This window comes from Mytilus edulis, chromosome 1 (assembly GCF_963676685.1).
Source record: "Mytilus edulis chromosome 1, xbMytEdul2.2, whole genome shotgun sequence".
Classification (NCBI taxonomy): domain Eukaryota; kingdom Metazoa; phylum Mollusca; class Bivalvia; order Mytilida; family Mytilidae; genus Mytilus; species Mytilus edulis.
This window is the reverse complement of record NC_092344.1, coordinates 110,968,519-110,988,727: the sequence shown is the minus strand read 5'-3', so window position 1 is coordinate 110,988,727 and position 20,209 is coordinate 110,968,519. Positions and strand designations below refer to the sequence as shown.

The 20,209-nt window shown below is 32.4% G+C and overlaps 1 protein-coding gene across 2 annotated transcripts; it reads left to right on the top strand.

The window, feature by feature from the left end:
* Positions 1-6,533: 6,533 nt before the first annotated feature.
* LOC139499635 (elongin-C) lies at positions 6,534-19,743 on the top strand. Of its 2 annotated transcripts, none has more exons than XM_071288386.1 (4): positions 6,534-6,689; positions 11,768-11,963; positions 15,859-15,907; positions 18,821-19,743. In XM_071288386.1, the coding sequence occupies exons 2-4, from the start codon at positions 11,798-11,800 to the stop codon at positions 18,960-18,962; spliced, it is 357 nt and encodes a 118-aa protein (XP_071144487.1). In that variant the 5' UTR covers positions 6,534-6,689; positions 11,768-11,797; the 3' UTR covers positions 18,963-19,743. The 2 variants fall into 2 exon arrangements, with proteins under 2 accessions (XP_071144487.1, XP_071144495.1); XM_071288394.1 differs by lacking the exon at positions 6,534-6,689 and adding an exon at positions 6,805-6,947.
* Positions 19,744-20,209: the final 466 nt, after the last annotated feature.

The following is a 20,209-nucleotide window of genomic DNA, read 5'->3' as shown; positions in this document are numbered from 1 at the left end:
ATCTCCGAAGAGTTGATACTTTTTAAGCCAAAATAAGAATAAATTTGCATCACTAATATTTATGATAGATATGTGTACAGGTAAATTGGCGCAAATGAGTTCCGAATATTGGCGCAATTGAAACATTTGAAAAACAAAATTTGGCGCTAATGATACTCCTGAAAAACAGTAATTGTCGCAAAAGGACTGCTGCCTTATATTTAAAAGATTTTCAATGCAATTATTTATATAAGATATCTTATAAAACATATAAGATATCTTATAAATAATTTTGATATAAGATATCTTATAAAACCTTTAAGATATCTCATATAATATATAAGATATCTTATAAAGTATACAAGATATCTTATAAAGAAAATTATATGAAAAGTAGTGATGATTTACTATACGAAAGTAGAAATACAACAGATTGTGATCAATCTACAGAAGATGACAACATATACATGAAATCTCACTAGGTGGAAAGGAAGAAACACAACACAATACTCAACTCGGAACAGGAATGAAACTTGAACCCATAGCCATAAGTAGAGACGAAAAATTACCACTTAGGTCTAATGATATACCGTATCAGATGAGAGAACAGATAGGTGTGGGTGAAACGGATTTTTTTCTCTCACCTGCTATCAATGAAAGGACAGGAGAAACAGCAAAATCAAATCAATAGTCTAGCGAAAGTAATGAATAAAGACCAACAAAAACATGGGAGAAAATAGGAAGAAGAAAAGAACAAAGGAAAATATGGTGAACAAAAAACCGACAAAGAGGAAACTATCACTGCTAAAAAGAACTAGGATACTAACCCAGAGAATGAAACCAAGCCCATGAAGTCAGCCTTAAACATCTTTACAAGAAGAGAAGAAACGCAACAAAATGCCAAGCCAACAGCATTTAATGGTTTATAAATAGTAACGCACACAATACATACATGTACCAACAGTTACAAAACCAAATGAAGGAAATGCATTTAGAGAATCGATTAAAAATAATGAAAAACTAAATCATACAGAACATGTTTATTCAAACGTCTCCAACCACACAAATGGTTTACAAAATGCTCCTTGCATTCCACATCAACATGGATTCTTCCAAGGGTTACCCGGAAATGGTGGGAAGCAAACTTCTCTCAATCAATTTATGACTTTTGAAAAGCGATATAACACTGTTGCCTTTATTTTAATTACATGCATACACCACGTTATAAATTTTATATTATACAAGTACACACCCGTGATATCGCGGGTCCGTGACTGAATTAACGTATATAACTATGCCTAAGCCTTATTTTAGTAATTGGTATTGTCATCTGATAAAGTCATGTCGATTATAAGATACACAGTTTTCTCTGCTTTCAAATCTTTCTGTTTGAACCCGTCGACCCGGAACTTATCTATTATTGGAAATATTAATTATTTGGAAAACAAAAGGTCCAGGCTATCCAGGAATGGGGTATTTTTTAATCAACAGCATTGTCCTATATTAGTTATCTTAGACAGTCTTGCTGATTGCTGAATAAAGCTACACTGAATAGGGAACAATTTGACAATGATTGAATTTAGTAGTGTCAGCCCTTTGATTATGACCCGTGTATATAGCAAAATCCTAAATACACCGTTTGGTGGTGCGCCTGTCAAATGCAGAACGTACAAATAAGGTAATAGCTAACAGGTGAATATACTATTGGTATCGGTATCGGATTAGACCCGGAACTTGTTAATTTTTGGCAATATTAATTATGTGGAAAACAAAAGGGTCTGGAGTGGTGTTATTTTTAATCTACACCATTGTCCTATATTAGTTATATATAGAGTTGAATTCTGTGATTTGTCGTTTTTACCCGATGACGGCTGACAAATTGGACCACGTAATTTTAGTATTATAGATGCATATGCCAACACGGTCAACGAACATGCCACCGAATCCAAAACTTGTACATATGCCACCGAATCCAATGTATGACTTTATGCAATTGCCATCTTATTCAGTACATATTTTTATGCAGATGTCATCTAATACAGTGCACAATTTCATACAAATACCATGGAATACAATGCGTCACTACAGGAATATGCCTCCAACATATTATAATAGAACAGAATACGGAACAACAATTCAGAATGAGCAAAAAAAATGCCAACAAACACAATACGTCACTTCAGGAATATGCCTCCAACATATTATAATAGAATAGAATATGGAACAACCGTTAAGGCAGAATGAGCAAATTAGCATATAATATAAAAAAAAAAATCTAATGGCACACAACTCCAACAAAATATGCCTACACATATTGCTGAGAACAGACAACTGCACATGATATACCAAACTGAATCAGTAAATTGCAGATCTTCAGCTGAACATCAGCCACCTATATATAGAAATGCATATAGTTAATTAATAGAGAACCTATACCATTCTTCTCAAACGCAGGTACAAAAGAAAGATGAAACAAAATCTAAAATGATGAATAAAAAGGATCATGAATATGGAAAATGTACAGAAGACGGTGAATTTGGACAACTAAATGTATTAACACAGGACATATCCCACGGAACAATCTCGGACACTAAAACGATCAACGTTGAAACACTACCTCAAAATGAATATGAACAAAATGTTGAGATTAAAATGATGATGGTGATGAAGAGATAAACAGAAAATCGAACATGATAGTACAAAATGAAGATTATACACAAGATGAGCCTAATCTACCACGTCTACAGCAATCTTCAAATAAGGATCACATTTTCGTATCACAATCCAAAAAGGACTATCTTCAGAAGTAACCGAAAGAAGAACAAACCACCAGGAAATTTAAGTCAGAACATTCACATCATAACATGCAATATTGAGGGATTAAAAACAAATGTTGCATTTCTTCATACTTTAGAGCTCTCAAATACATTACTATGCCTACAGGAGCATATTCTACCTATCCTGGTATATTATAAGTTTATCCTATGGGTATCTATGATAAATTTGTCCTATTGGACTTTAAAAAAAAGGAGTGAAAAAGTGCTTCCAACAATGAACGATCATACAAAATGTTTCGATACAAATGATCCTCTGGATAGCTTCAAGTAACCAAATGGAAATGGAGGGGTATCCATACGTTAGACAATACAATGGTCCAGCTAAATTAAAAAAAAAAAAAAGATGAAATGAGAGGGTTTAATCGAACTAGAGGTAAAGGATACTACAGATACAGTTAAGTCGGCTTCATATCTTGACTTACATCTAGAAATTGACAATGAGGGTCGGTTGAAAACAAAACTTTACGACAAAAGAGATGATTTCAGCTTTCCAATTGTGAACTTTCCATTTCTAAGTAGCAACATTCCAGCAGCACCTGCATACGGGGTATATATCTCCCAATTGATACGATATTCCCGTGCTTGCATTTCCTATCATGATTTTCTTGATAGAGGTTTGCTGATCACAAGGAAGCTATTAAACCAAGAGTTCCAAATGGTGAAGTTGAAATCATCCCTTCGTAAATTTTACGGACGCCATCACGAGTTGGTTGACCGTTATGGAATAACCGTTTCACAAATGATATCGGATATGTTCCTTACGTCGTAACTACAATCCCCTTCCCTTTCATGAATATGACCTACCGAATTAGACTATTTACCGGATTTGTAATCACATAAGCAACACGACGGGTGCCACATGTGGAGCAGGATCTGCTTACCCTGCCGGAGCACCTGAGATCACCCCTAGTTTTTGGTGGGGTTCGTGTTGTTTATTCTTTAGTTTTCTATGTTGTGTCGTGTGTACTATTGTTTTTCTGTTTGTCTTTTTCATTTTTAGCCATGGCGTTGTCAGTTTGTTTTAGATTTATGAGTTTGACTGTCCCTTTGGTATCTTTTGTCCCTCTTTTAAAGCAGTAAATATCACATCAACTAATACACATATACCCGGTATGCCTTACAAATGCCTATATGCCAACACATACATCGAATTCGCAAACTGAATATATGGAATACGTGGACATTATTTTCAACTTAATAAAAAAAAAAGCATGAAAATACACACAAAATAGTAGTAGCAGATATGAATGGTACATACATTCAGAGCAAACATGCATGAGAAAATACTAAGACAAATGTATTGACGATTTAAACCCGACTATACCGGTGTTGAAATAGAATACTCATACTGTTTTTCATCACAAATAGATTGTATACTTGTTCAAGACAATAATTTAGTTACAGAGTATAAAATTGAAGAAAAATCAAATACAAATACATCAGCACATTCAATTGTAAAGATGGAAATAACCACCAGATGACAAATATTAGAAACCCAAGTAACAACAACAACAAACCAAAACACAAAATGTTTTGGAGCAAATGGACAAAGGGAGCTCTGAGAGGGAGCTACACCAATATCACACAACAAGATATCAATTCAATTCTATAGAGGGAAAATATGTCAGTATACACTTAAAAGTATTAATGGAAACACTTATTAACATAAAATATATATATAATGAATGGCTAGCTAAAAGGAAACCAAAAGAACACCACCTAGTAATTGAACTAAAGAATTATAGAAAAAGAAACTGAGAAGTAAACAAAAAGCAACAAATGCAATAGAAATATAAACACACATTTTACCAAAAAACAATGGATCATCTACATACGCTGCTATTTTATAGGCTGATTAATAGAGGCAGAAGCAACAGTCAAACAACAACCAACTGTCCGAAAATAGATGTTGAGTTTATCTTTCGCCTTAAAGAGAACAAAGAAAAAGATTTGCACAATATTATAAAGATATAAGTGCCCTAAACAGCTAAAAGAAGAACTATATGACAGTGTCTGTCTGAATCTATGCTTATAAATTCGACAAAACTATGTACAAGATAACGAAGGCAAGCCTGAACTTTTAAAAGACATGAACATAAAAAAAAAGCAATAGATTGACTCAACACATAAAAAGCAATGAAGGCAATCTTCACCAACATCCTACTATATAGAAAGGTACCATTATCCTTCAATTCCGGTATACTTTAATTAATACACCAGTTCTAAAAAGAAGATTTTTGAAATAGTTTAATTACGACGACAGACGACGGATGACGACGGACTCCAAGTGATGGTATAAGCTCGCATGGGGACCTTCGGGCCCCGGTGAACTAAAAAAATCACAGATAAACTACACCAGCAAAACGGAATTAAATGTACCTCCACGAACAGTTATAACTGCGATAGAACAATTGAGATTAGACTGTTCAAAATATACCTGGGAGTTGTTTGATAATTGTGAAAAATTCCAGGAAAATATTGAAAACAAAATCAAAAATTTGTTATTCCAAATGCATATAGCAATATTGGAATTTTGGAAAACAAACAGCAAGATATCTATTGCATATATATATATATATATCATGACACGTCTAAATTGAAAACTACGTTCAAACCTGATTGCGTTGGATAAAAACCGCAATTTTTATACGTGTGCATGTAAAAAAAAAATCGTTGTAGAAGGGTCTAAATATAGCACAAACAACATTTTCCAAAAAGACCAAAAAAGTGAAAAAGTATATTTAAACAAAACGCATTTGACTAACAGGTCGAACAACTGATGTTCTTTAAATCTGCTGACTGCCATTGGCGATTGCCAAATAGAATTAATCCCAAGATGTAACAAAATGGATCTTAATATAAATTTAATACTAAACAGAAAACAATAAACTGGTGGCCAAGATGTTATGTCACAAACATGAGGTGTCAATATATTTTTTGTACACCAGATCCGGATTTCGACAATAAATGTCTCTTCAGTGATGTTAGGGATCGAAACGGTATTTGGAAGCCCATATAATTTACCCTCAATTTAAGATAGACTCTCGAATTTTAAGAGTCAATATAGGATGAACGGATCGTATAAACCGGAGGGAAAATATGATACAAGCCCAAACGGAAAAATATAAACAAGTCTAAATTGAAAACTACGTTCAATAATATAGATATATTAGGAAGATATATATTTTAAAATGAAATTACAATTAGATGAAAATATTGATGATCATAAGTGACACATATATATCATATATATCGACACAGAGTATGTCTGTACATATAACAATTGTACCAAAAAAATAAAAGATAAATGAAAAGAAACTTGAGATAAAACCGGCAAACTTTTATTATTATTTTTTAAATCATGTAGGCCTATACTCTCTTGTTAAATATATGGTCAATTAATTTGTATAAAAGGTCTCTATAAATATCCCATACATGGCACTTGTATTGAATATTTATATGTGCTGTACATATGTTGGATACATTTTTTCTTTAATAACTGAATATTTAAAAAAAAAAAAGGTACTGAGCACTCCATATGGAGGTGCTCCTAATATTAGAGGAGGCTTGTACGAAGAAGAAGAATAATATAGGGGAAAATTGGATCTGTGGAAATATTACAAAAGATGTCAAATATGCAAAAGTGCCAAAAATAGGTAAAGGAAACACAAAAAACAACGTTTCTTGAAGAAAACAACAAAAAGTCACTTGCACAATAATTATTTTCCGAAATGACGGAATTTGACATAACACCGCACAAAAGTCACGAGGTTCATTTTCATCCGGGAATCTGTTGGTAAGGACCATCGAAGGGAAGCGTGAGGATCAAAACTAAGGGGCTGAAACCCCACTTTTATACAAGTATTCGCTTTGGTAAGGATACACAAAGTAATTGTGAAGAAAATGGATCATATTTCATCCAATTGTTAGATTTGAAATCCTTGATTAACGTTCGTTTCTTTCACATGTTCACTCACGTTCAGATCAAAACAAAGCAGTCAGTGCGAGTTAAAAATATCGTATTTTCATCAGTTAAAACATTTACTTAGCTGGTGTATGTAAATCTGAGTCTAGAGCTGTTTATATTTTCATGGAAGAAACAGATTGAATGAGAAAACCTTCAGAGTATCGGTGACAGTTTAAAATAAATCTATTATTTATATACTGACATTACTGTGTGTATCAAATCCCTAAAATTAACCATCTGAAAGGAACAGGGTATTTTTCCCCCCTTAAAATCTTATTATAACATTTTATCTATGGGGTATGCTAAGATTTTCATGTCTTACTAGTATTTCCTAGAAATTTTTGTGAAATGAGTCAGAATTAACAACAGCCGAATATGAAGGGGAAGGAAACCTTATCGCTCACTCAGCATTACAAAGGTTCCTTTAAAATGTTAACGTCATAATTCGAAAAATGTCAACTGGAACAAATTTCCAAATAATTATAAGGTGTATTATTACTGTCAGTCTTAGACCTCCAGTCACACTGCAGTCATTACAGCTGAACAGATGTGCTGGGTCAGCTCTCCTTTACCCGCTATCTTCGATGAGGGTTTACTAATAGATGGATCAACTTCTTACTTCTTTCAATGACAAAAACTAATCCAACGCTGTGAAAGCAGCCATTGTGAAGGCAGTAAACAAACCAAAAGAACTTACCAAAACTAAAATGGTGGCCTACCAAAATGGCTTCCTCCGCTTGTTCCTGACCCACTCAGAAAATGTTTTATCATCTCCTATTCCTGGATTTCTAATACATTAACCTAACTGTTTGTGTTGTACATGTGCATATGTATGTAATCAGTATATTCCATAGATTTGATTTTCAAAAGTTAAAAGAGTGAAAAATAATTCCTTTTATGTGTATCCATGGCAACATTCTGCATTTATTTACTATAAAATATTGCAAAAAGGGGGGTGGACATGTCACATATCCAGGGCTCACGCTACCAGGCGACTTGGGCGAAGAAGTTGCCTTCCCGACCGTCACTTCGCTTTCCACGACCCCCAAAAGCAAAAACAAGTCGCCCTGTTCTTGACGATACTCGCTTTCAGTCGCTTCCGTCATCGGACATTTTCAATTTTTACCAAGTTGATGAAACATCAATTTTTTATTGATAATTACAGAAATTCAGACATAAACGATTCATTGTCTTTAGAAAAGAGGTTGAAGCATTGTCTTCACAATGTGAAGCAGGTTATTTGATAAAAATGCACCATTTTATCACTTCGTGCATTTCCGCAAGTTCCGGTGCTTGTAACTCGAAAACGTACATCAACCTAAATTTCGGCGGCAAAATAAGTTTGTTACTTCATTTAAAAGTGATAAAAGTTGCCTCCAGTAAATGTTTAATCCATTTATTGCATTAAAAACGTTATGTTCCTTTCCAAATAACTTGTCAAACATCGTTTATTTTTGTAAATTTTCTTGCATTCGTCCGCCATTGACCGATTTCTAAACTACAGATCTAAACCGGACCAGCTATGACCGAAATCCGTACTTTTACAATAATTACTACGGACGCACGGATGGAACAGCTGACAGAAGAATATTGATCCCAAAGGGGAAAATTACGCATTCCACACGCATTAAGAGACTTTTGGTTACATCTAATTGATTGGTGTATATAATTCCCTATATTTTTTATGGATTGTTTCAAACTATTGATTAAAATTGCTTAACTCTGAGACTATTATACTAATATCAATATATTATGACCAAGCTTAATAACTTTTTATATTTTTTTATGAGAAACACTGAATTTCATACACAAAATAATTTTTAATTAAATTGTAATTGATATATTATAATTTCTTTACATTTTTTAAATTTTTTTTAGTGCTAGATATTTAGTTGGTAGTTTCTCACAAGAACCTTAGTAAAATTTAAACAACTTTTAATTTAAAATGTTAATTTAATTGTAATTTTTTTTACTCAGATATGAATTGAACAATATAAAAAGAACATTATTTACATATGGCCCTTTATACTATTGTAAAATCCAAACATTGTAGCGCACCGCACGAATGAGCACTTCTCTTTCAAATCTCACCACTTCTCCCTATCAGTTTCAAAAAGAGAAGTCACTTCTCCCTATAATTCTGAAGTAGTGTGAGCCCTGCATATCCCCCCAAAATTTGGATCAAACTAGAATTTCAATGCCTTTGAGTGGTACCTTTTTAGAAACTGTTTTCATAAATCTTCCTAATGATCAAATAAAAAATGGGTGTCTTTCGCCTCATTTTTTCGTAAAAGCCAATCACAAAGTTCATGCGATAAAAAGTTTGAAAAAAACATTACAATAATTGCCGGACCAATGTATGGTATGGACATGCAAATACGGACTGTCATACAGAAAACCACCTATATTACATACATTACATAATCTTGATGTTCATATAAACCCAATACAAAGGCTATTTTAATACTCAGCTATCCAAAAATGAATTTTATTGCACACTAGCTCTCATATTTGAAAAATCCACAGGGGCCAAAATGCGAAACTACACACCTAACTGTGGAGTGCTACCTAAAGAAACATAAATATTTTATATATATATTGGTCATCTGAATGCAACTGGTCATTAAGCTTGAACGTCTTAATTACACTAGTGTTAGGTAAGGGTGAAGGATTGGTACCATTTAAATGTTTAACCTGCTGCATTTGTTTGCATCTGTCCTAAGTCAGGAATATGATGATTAGTAGACTCAGGGCTCACGCTACCAGGCGACTTGGGCGAAGAAGTCGCTTTCCCCGACCCCCAAAAGCGAAAACAAGTCGCCCTGTAATTGACGATACTCGCTTTCAGTTGCTTCCGTCATCGGACATTTTCAATTTTTACCAAGTTGATGAAACATAAATTTTTTTATTGATAATTAAAATAATTTAGACATAAACGATTCATTATCTTAAGAAAAGTGGTTGAAGCATTGTCTTTGCAGTGTAGCCGGTTATTTGATAAAAATACACCATTTTATCACTTCGTGCATTTCCGCAAGTTCCGGTGCTTGTAACTCGAAAACGTACATCAACCTAAATTTCGACGGCAAAATAAGTTTGTTACTTCATTTAAACGTGATAAAAGTTGCCTCCAGTAAATGTTTAATCCATTTATTGCATTAAAAACGTCATGTTCCTTTCCAAATAACTTGTCAAACATCGTTTATTTTTGTAAATTTTCTTGCATTCGTCCGCCATTGACCGATTTCAAAACTACGGATCTGAACCGGACCAGCTATGACCTAAATCCGTACTTTTACAATAATTACTACGGACGCACGGATGGAACAGCTGACAGAAGAATATTGATCCCAAAGGGAAAAATTATGTATTCCACACGCATTAAGAGACTTGATTGGTGTATATAATTCCCTATATTTTTTATGGATTGTTTCAAAGTTGCTTAACTCTTGAGACTATTAATTATATTATGGCCCAACTTAATAATAACTTTAATATTTTTTTATGAGAAACACTGAATTTCATACACAAGATAGATTTGAATTAAATTGTAATTGATATATTATAATTTATTACATTTTTTAAAATAGAAAAATATTTTTTTTAGTGCTAGATTTTAAATATTTAGTTGGTAGTTTCTCACAAGAACCGTAGTAAAACTTAAACAACTCTTTAATTTGAAATGTTACTTTAATTGTATACTCAGATATGAATTGCATAATATAAAAAGAACATTATTTACATATGACCCTTTATACTATAGTAAAATCCAAACATTGTAGCGCACCGCGCGAATAAGCACTTCTCTTTCAAATCTAACCACTTCTCCCTATCAGTTTCAAAAAGAGAAGTCACTTCTCCCTATAATTTTGAAGTAGTGTGAGCCCTGGTAGTTGTCATTTGTTGATGTGGTTTATAAGTGTTCCTTTTTTTTTTATATAGATAAAGACCATTGGTTTTCCCGTTCGTATGGTTTTACAATAGTATTTTTTGGGGCCCATTTATTTAATAAAGCTTGCTGTTTGGTGTGAGCCAAGGCTACGTGTTGAAGACCGTACTTTGACCTATAATGGTTTACTTTTAAAAATTGTGACTTGGATGGAGAGTTGTCTCTTTTGCACTCATACATAGTAGCACATCTTCTTATATCTATTACGATATAGTACTGCTGCCATTATCATAGTTTCTGCTTCTTGTAATGTTTGTCTAGTTTTAAAGCAATCAAATATGAGTAAACTCATGATAAATTTGTGACTACACGAGGGAATAAATACAGCAGTCAATTCTGTTGTCTGATCTCTGTTAGCATTGCATTGGTACAAAATGTAGCGTAAGTAAGTAATCCATAATAGAAAATAATGCGTTTATTTAGCTTCTAGAATTGCTGATACATTTAAAAACAGGGCGGAGCTACAAAAATAACATTCTGGTATTTTTGTCTGAACCAAATGCCAGGGATGATCTTTTAAATCTACATAAAATTTCTAATAAAAAATGAGAAACAGGACACATCTATGAACTAATTATTTTTAAAACGACAACCATTGAACAGCACATCTTTTGTCCAGGTACAATCCAGGCTCATTGTACATGTAACTTCTTACAGTTTTCAATCTAATACTTTATTTTTATGTAAGGTTTCATTATGTTTATAAATAATGTGTGTTTTATATATCCTGGTTTTGATTTTTTTTAAAACTTTTGAAGCCACAAGCCCAATGGTGGTAGGCCTGTAGTAGAAATATTAACATGCCTGGGCTGGATCAGTGCCCAAGCTTAAGAATGGTTGTATGCAATTCGTTTACAACTCCTAGATAAAGATGTAGGTTTTCCAAGGCTCAATCATGCCACTTGAAATTCAAACTTAGAAGAAATATATTCCCACATTGATTGACATTATACAGATTTGTTAATATAAGATTTAAATGTAAATTAAAAATACTGGCGTTTAAGATTTAAATGTAAAAATACTGACGTTTTGCAGGAAATCCTCAAACTAGTCACTTAATTCAACATGACAGACAAGGATGAAAAGGGAGATGAGGAGAAGATGTACGGGGGTTGTGAAGGACCTGATGCAATGTATGTCAAACTGGTGTCATCTGATGGTCATGAGTTCTATGTCAAAAGAGATCATGCACTGACATCTGGAACAATCAAAGCCATGTTAAGTGGGCCAGGTATGTACATGTATACTATTACCATAAGAATATAAAAAAGAAGATGTGGTATGTCATAATGATTGTGAACGAGACAACTCTTAACAAGAGACTAAATGACGCAGAAGTCTACATTACTCAACAACTATAGATCACTATATGGCCTTCAACAATGACCAAAAGTCCATACCTCAAAGTCCGCTAATACAATACAATAGCAACTAAAATAAAAAGAACATTGAATGCTTAAAACATTTCAATGCACATTTATGAACATTGTAGAAAAAATTACTTGTTGAAAATATTGAAAATGAGATATACAATGTAGATTGTATAATACAGGAGACATTCAATTTTAATAGGGTTTTATGAAACAGACAGTGATGACAGCAACTACTGCTTGCTATTATTATTTTGATTTTTAAAAACTGGACAGAAATGTGAGCTAGTTTAGTAGTTAAAAAAAATAAAAAACATCATACAGATACATGTATATGTATCAGCTATCAGAATGTTAGTAGTTATTGTGATACTCACCTAGTAGCATTATAAGCATTAATAAAACCTTGCAATAATTGATAAATTCTGAATTTACAGTTTGTCACATGCTGTTCTGAACATGTAGGCTACATTAACTTATATTTTTACAATCAAAGGGAAGCCACTCCAACCACTTTATTATCTGTACATTTAATTTTTTTTTTAAGCTATTGCATGCATGATAATGGAGAGAAACTCATCACATGATTTATCAACATAAGATAAGGAAGGAAAAGGGGGGGGGGGGGGGTAGTTATTTATATCTAAATGAAATGATTTTGGGCTAAAGCTGTCTTTTTGTTTAATCCCAAAATACTAACAAAAAGATAAAAATCTTAAATAAGTATACTAGACTACACAACCTTTTGTATTGTTTAACCTATAATGATTATGCATGTCCCATAAAATAAATTTCCAACCCTTATTTTTTTGGGATACAATTGCTTTTAAGCAATCTGTAGACTTATACCATTGACTCAGGGCCATGCCCTCACGTCAACCATTTTATTATAAACATCAAGGAACATCTCAGATTCTTGAGATTGTCTTGCTTTAAATGGTATAAAAAAAACAAAAGGGTTGAGTTTAAACAACTGTCCTATATTAATGTTCTTCTCATAATCTTCATGTTTTGATATTTCCCTTGACTTGTATGCATGTTTTTAACAACACGGAAAATCAGAATTAAGCAGTATTTATATTTAGTGTTTTTATAAATTTAGAAACAAGTCAGAGGGAATTCCCCAGTTTTGAGAACATGCGAGAGTTCTCTGAATCCGATCGATAAATCTACTTCTGTCATATAAGAACTGAAGTGGAGTTTTCTTATATGTCACCCTTATGAAACTGATATTTGATATTGTACTTCCATAAAGAAATGGAGGTCGTTTAATTAACATTTAATATACGTCCTTGCTACAAATCACAAGTCTAGGGTTTGTTTACGTAAGTAAAACATTGCAAATGGCCGACTTCTGGTATTTGAAAACTAATTACGGATCTGGACTTGGAAAAACCATGATAATTTTCCGGATTTCGTTTACAATGTAAAAAAAAATGATTAAATTTTTTTTTTTTAAATCTGACCTACCGACCCTATTTTTCAAAATGTTGTTACCGGAAACACAGATTATTTTTTTTAGGCCTCAGACTGAATGGTTGCTCTGGATTCCCTACTCCATTGATTAATTTGAAACTCACGAGATCCTTTCTATGTCTGTCCGCTATTGAGGGTTATTGTTGTTGCATAATTTTAAATCATGCATCATTTAAATAAAATAAATGTAGTCCACAACGTTAAGGTGTAACTAGAACACCCCTTCAGCGAAAGTGGAGTCTTCCATATTATCATTTCGTTGTCTCCCTTCCATAAGTAACTATCGTCAAACGACGATTCATCGAGAAAAATTAACTCGTTCTGTCGATAGACGTCATATCATATTAAAACGGATTGCAATTTTAACAGAGTACTGTGTACGGAAAGGAGTCATGCCCACTGACCCAAAGGAAATGAAATATTTAATGAGTTAGGAATGGGGTTACACCTAGAATTCACGTAGGAAAATGGGTGATGAAATACCTTCTCTCACTCTCAGTGACTGCTGTGGAAAGTAAACTTGGAATTCATAGTACAAAATTAAACACATTGTTCATACACTTGTATCAAGGATTGGCTATTTTTAAAGTTGAATAACTATTCAGATTACATGTACGTAAATTACATTTTACGAGCATTTTACACGCGCAGTTGAATTATTTTTGAAAATAATACTAATACATGCATCAATGAAAACAATGGCAATCGTATCCCTTAGAGCAATCCGCTCTTTGATTAGGTAGTACATTAGACATTAGAAATTATTTTAATTTACCAATCATGGGCCCTTGTCAGGCAAGATACATAAATATCATAATGCAATAATTTTTGTCGAGCCTGCAACTTTTGTTGCAGAAAGCTCGACATAGGGATAGTGATCCGGCGGCGGTGTTAGCTAACTTCTTAAAAGCTATATATTTTAGAAGGTCGAAGACCTGGATGCTTCATATTTTGTATATAGATGCCTCATGTTACGAAGTTCCGTCGGTCACATGTCCAATGTCCTTGACCTCATTTTCATGGTTCAGTGACCACTTGAAAAAAAAGTTCAGAATTTTTGTAACTTTGAATTCTCTCTTATTATAAGTAATAGGATAACTATATTTGGTATGTGCATACCTTGCAAGGTCCTCATGCCCGTCAGACAGTTTTCACTTGACCTCGACCTCATTTCATGGATCAGTGAACAAGGTTAAGTTTTGGTGGTCAAGTCCATATCTCAGATACTATAAGCAATGGGGCTAGTATATTTGGTGTATGGAAGGATTGGAAGGTGTACATGTCCAACTGGCAGGTGTCATCTGACCTTGACCTCATTTTCATGGTTCAGTGGTTATAGTTAAGTTTTTGTGTTTTGGTCTGTTTTTCTCATACTTTATGCAATAGGTCTACTATATTTGTTGTATGGAATGATTGTAAGGTGTACATGTCTAGCGGGCAGATGTCATCTGACCTTGACCTTATTTTCATGGTTCAGTGGTCAAAGTTAAGTTTTTAAGTTTTGATCTTTTGATCTAATATTATATGCCAAAGGTCAACTATATTTGATGTATGGAAATATATTATGATCTATATGTCAGTCCTGCAGGTTTTATTTGACCATGACCTCAATTGCACGGTTCATTGCACAGTGTTAAGTTTTTGTGTTTTGGTCTATTTTTCTTAAACTATAAGTAATAGGTCAACTATATTTGTTGTATGGAAGCATTGTAAGCTGTACAAGTCTGCCTGGCATGGTTCATCTGACCTTGACCTCATTTTCATGGTTCATTGGTCTTTGTTTAACTATCTTGTTTAATGTTAAGTTTATGTGACAGTTGTAATAACCCTTTATACTTAGGACTATCAACATAATATCAATGATTAGTAAAGAAGGCGAGACATTTCAGTGTGTGCACTCTTGTTATAAAATAAGCAAGGTTTTAGTGAAAATATACAAAGAAAAAAAGGAAAATATGAGCAATATAGGATATTATTACAGTATGAAGTGTTTGATAGTGTAATGAGGTTGACTTTATAAAAATAGATATAAAGTTTATCAACAAAAAATAAGGTTTCTTATTTTTGTCATCTGCATATATACATATAGCACAAGATTTAATTCTTGCTAGAAACCTATCAAAACATGATTGATGCAAAATTAGACATACAATTACATATATTTATGTAATAATGTCTTTTCTGATTGTTATTATAAACAGATTATTAATTGTTTGATGTACATGTACATCTCTGTTAAAGATGGCTTCTTTATTTTCAACATTATTCTTTTTGTTTTAGGACAGTTTGCCGAAAATGAAACAAATGAAATTAACTTTAGAGAAATACCGTAAGTACACAATGTATTTGAAAAAAGTAAAGCTTACAGCAGAAAAGTTCTGCATATCTTTGCTGATCTATCTATTCACAGTGTATTATTCAAATGAGAAGAAAAAGATAACATAACAAAGATCACGGACATACATGGACATGCAAATGATTTTATCTTTGAATGACGGCTAAGAATAGTAAGATTGATTGACGAAGGAGTGTTCAGTCAGGAGTCTACTTCGTCAAAATTATCTCCCCATTACGCCAGTTCATTTTCACAATCGTAGAAATGGAAGCCATTGTAGGGATGACGCGCTACCAATATTGCTCTTGGAAACCGATAAATTTATCCACATTGCACCATTACGATCCTTATATGTCAGTTGTATTTTAAAAGACAAATGTATCAACTAGCTAATGAGCATCAGTTAATAATCTTGTCTGCATTGATTCAACTTAAAACTATTGTCTGATCGGTTGTCGGGTGGAATTTTTCGAAAATTCATAAACATTTAAAAAAATTCTAATTAAATATTTCGTGGAAGGGCAGACTAGATTTTTTTAGTGTATGAAGCCTATAAACCCTAGTAATCACACACAAAAAATTAGAATTTTTCGAAGATATGCATTTTCATCATCCAACTTGAAAGACTGTCGTCAAGTACTTTCAGTAAAAAAATAGCTATTCGAACAAACCTTCTCTGTTTTTGTGACTCATTAGATAGGTATTTCACTTGACCCATATATTTCATCTTTTAGTACTGTGATTTTTTTGTGTTATAAAGTCAACCTGTAGCTTTAATATATAAAAATGATAGAATCTGAAGCGAGACGATGTATGAAATATTCTTACTTTGTACGATATCAAGACAAAATACTCAACTCAAACACGCCCTAACATCAGTCAGGGGACTTACTGAAATAAGTGATTTTTAAATCACTTATTTGAGTAGCAAATTCGAGGTTTTGTCACAAATTGGGATTTTGTAGTTTTTTCTAAATTTTAAACACATAGATTTAAATAATATTTTTAATTAGTAAAATTTAAAAAAAAACAAACTTTTTGCTTCTTTTAAGTAGCAAGGTTTATGCCTATGATGCTATCATTTAGCTGAAAATTCTATTTTAGTTGAAAAAATGCTATAATAATGGCTTTACATAATGAACTGATATTTTCTTCAAAGATTTTTCCCAGCAGTGGGAGTATTTTTCCTGTGAAGTTCAAGGTTTTATCTTTCAGATTATGTAATAAAATTCTACTGTTCGCGATAAAAATATCACTGTTCGGGGGTGTTGAAATTAGTGGGGGTTATTAAAAGAATGATACTTAAAGAAGTGATTTTTTTGAAGGAAATGGAGGTCTGATACTTAAACAAGTGATTTTTATGTCATTATCCTAGATTCAGTACAAGGTCATCACCTGAAATGACCTGGTCATCCTAGACAACACAGATGTTGGTTCTGATAAGTTTAGAAACATAATTATTCCCTGGATCATTAGTATTCTATATATAAAGCTACAATAAAATTAAATCACTTCTTCTAGTGATTAATTTGTACTACTTAAATAGGTGATTATTAAAGAAAGACAACTCTAACTTCCAACTTTTATGGAAATAATGTTACTTGAATCAGTGATTTAGAAAATCACTTATTTAAGTAAGTCCCCTGACTGAACATAAAAAGGCGCACTCGATTTTCTCTTTTCGATACAATTATTACCCATTTTTTTTTATTTTTTCTTCAGTCACATAATGGAAGGGCAGACACGAAAATTACTGAACTAATAGATTGATATGTTTTCCGTCCGTGGTAATTTTTTCATAAAAATCGGAGGTTTTGCATTTTCTTCATCCAACTTGAAAGATACCCATGTCGTCGACTTGATATCTAATTGTTCTGCTTAACTATGTACTAGATAAATTGAAAATTTATGCAAATGGTGTTTTTAAAATAAAACACCTTTTAATTGAGAAGAAAATTGCAATTTTGTTTGTTTCTATTAACTTTTAAAAATTTTGTCACTATAGTAAACAATACAGTAAACATTTATCGCCTTCTCTAACAAAGAGCTTCGATTCTTTTGTTCTATTTCAACCTGGTTTCCGACTGTGTTAAGTAAAAAAATACATGTATACTGAAATTTTGTTATAAAAATACTCTGTAATACACATGTATTTATAGAAGGTAAAAGTCTACAAAATAACAACCAAAATCTCAAGAAGTTTGTGAACTATTAGTAGAGTAGACAAATTGACTAACACCCCCAGCCTTGTCTTGGTATTTTTGTTTATGTTTAATAGGTTTTATTGTAAAGATGATTTTGCTTAAAGTGTTGGAAATTTTTCTTCATCTATGCAAAATTTGCAGGAAGCTATTTCATTTAAGTCACTATTAATGTATTCGTCAACAATATCTGTAAAATTTTACTCACATTATAATCTTAAAAATGGAGATTGGTATTTTGACTCCTTCCTTTAAGTAAAGTCTCGGTACAGGGTCCCATGGTACAAATTTCAAGTTCCTGTTTAGTTCTGGTTGAGAAACTTTCGGCAGTTACTGCCTTTGAAATTGAAAACTTAAATATTTGAACAGCAAAAAAATTGGAGTTACTGCCCTCAAAAAGACAACTTAATATTTTTGTGTTTTTCAGAAACTATTCGAGAGAAAGTATACGTAATGTTCATTGAATAGTTGAAAAGTTCCTCACATTTCTTTGTCAACAGTTTATTTGTGTGTTTTTTTTGTTGCTATTTTCTTAAAAACTCTTGATAAATACACAGATCTTTTGAACAGCAAATATGATCAGCTAAATATTATATATTGTATAAGATCTACAATTACAAACAAATTAACATTGAAAAATCAATAGTAGACTGCTTGAAGGAGTTAAATGATAATGATCAATGTAAAATATATTTTTTTATTGCAGGTCACATGTTTTGCAAAAGGTGTGCATGTATTTTACATATAAAGTGAGGTATACCAACAGTTCAACAGAGATTCCAGAGTTTCCTATTGCTCCGGAAATAGCACTGGAACTTTTAATGGCTGCTAATTTTCTTGATTGTTGAAATGTATTGTTTTTCTTTTTATATTGTGTTATCCTAAATAGTTTTTGTGGTTAAATTATAAAGTCTTAGAAATGTTAACCATCATATTAAGTTAAGCTTTGAAACTTGTGTAGCAGTCAGAAAAATAAATTGCATATCATCATAAATAGTGAAACACAGATTGCTCTTTTTTTGCCATTAAACAATTATAGCTTATAACTTACATAAGGGAAATGGTCAGATAATTCAGTTTAATTAACACATTTTTACAGAGGGAAATTTGAATGTGCCAATATTATATAGTTCTTTTAAATTTTCTATTTTATGTAAAACATTTATGTGGATGCTAAGGAAATCTCATATTTTATTGTTGTTTTCATTGATGTCTGCAATACTCCTTCCTTGAACCTCTCATAATAATACACAAAAGTTACAATAAATGTTTTGATAAGATTTGAGGTATGCATACATGTATGTGTGCATGTGTAAATTACTTATTTATTTACATGTAAATCACCCCATTTCATGTGTAATCTCTTGTGCTGTATTTATTCAGTCGCTACTATTTTTGTGTCAGTTATTGTCAATAGTTTGATTAAAGTCATATGCTGTATACTTTTTGAAGATTTAATTTTAGTTTCCTACACAATTTATCTTCCACACAATTCACTTTAAAAACCTTTTCCAAAATCTTGAGTTCTAAAAGTCAGTATGTTTTATATAACTATAAAAAGTTATAAGTTGTAGAAAACAATTCTTGTCCATGTGTATTGCATAATTAAATAAATCTTTTTTTAAGTTATTATATGAATTTCATTCTTTCATGCTTTCCAATAATTATCAAAGGTACCAGGCTTAGAATTTGATACGCCAGATGCGCATTTCGTCTACATAAGACGCATCAGTGACGCTTAGATCAAAATAGTTACAAAGCCAATCAAGTATAAATTGAAGATTTCTTTCAGCTTGTTGGAAATAGTTTGGTTTATAGATTGGTAAAGTTTTATCATTCCTGCCAAACAAACTTTGCACATTAGTATGGGAAAAACAGTTTTTGTATTGTGTTTGTCTGAAGGGCTCTTCTGGATTTTCCTTCATCAGGAAACCTCGAAATAACTAAATCAATTGAAAACCTCAAGACAGTCAGAATGGTTCTTCCTGTTGTTAGTTCAATGAATTAAAATACATACTGGCCTTTATGAATCTATCAGAATTATGTGTCAGTTTTAATTTGTTCAAGTGAGTAGTCAATGGGATATAGAGGCATC

What these genes read in the sequence shown, in the direction of transcription:
- LOC139499635 (XM_071288386.1), top strand. Translation starts at nt 11,798, where the DNA reads ATGACAGACAAGGATGAAAAGGGAGATGAGGAGAAGATGTACGGGGGT. An exon ending in AGCCATGTTAAGTGGGCCAG is followed by an intron (nt 11,964 to 15,858) that starts GTATGTACATGT and finishes TTTTTGTTTTAG; the next exon opens with GACAGTTTGCCGAAAATGAA. An exon ending in ATTAACTTTAGAGAAATACC is followed by an intron (nt 15,908 to 18,820) that starts GTAAGTACACAA and finishes TTTTTATTGCAG; the next exon opens with GTCACATGTTTTGCAAAAGG.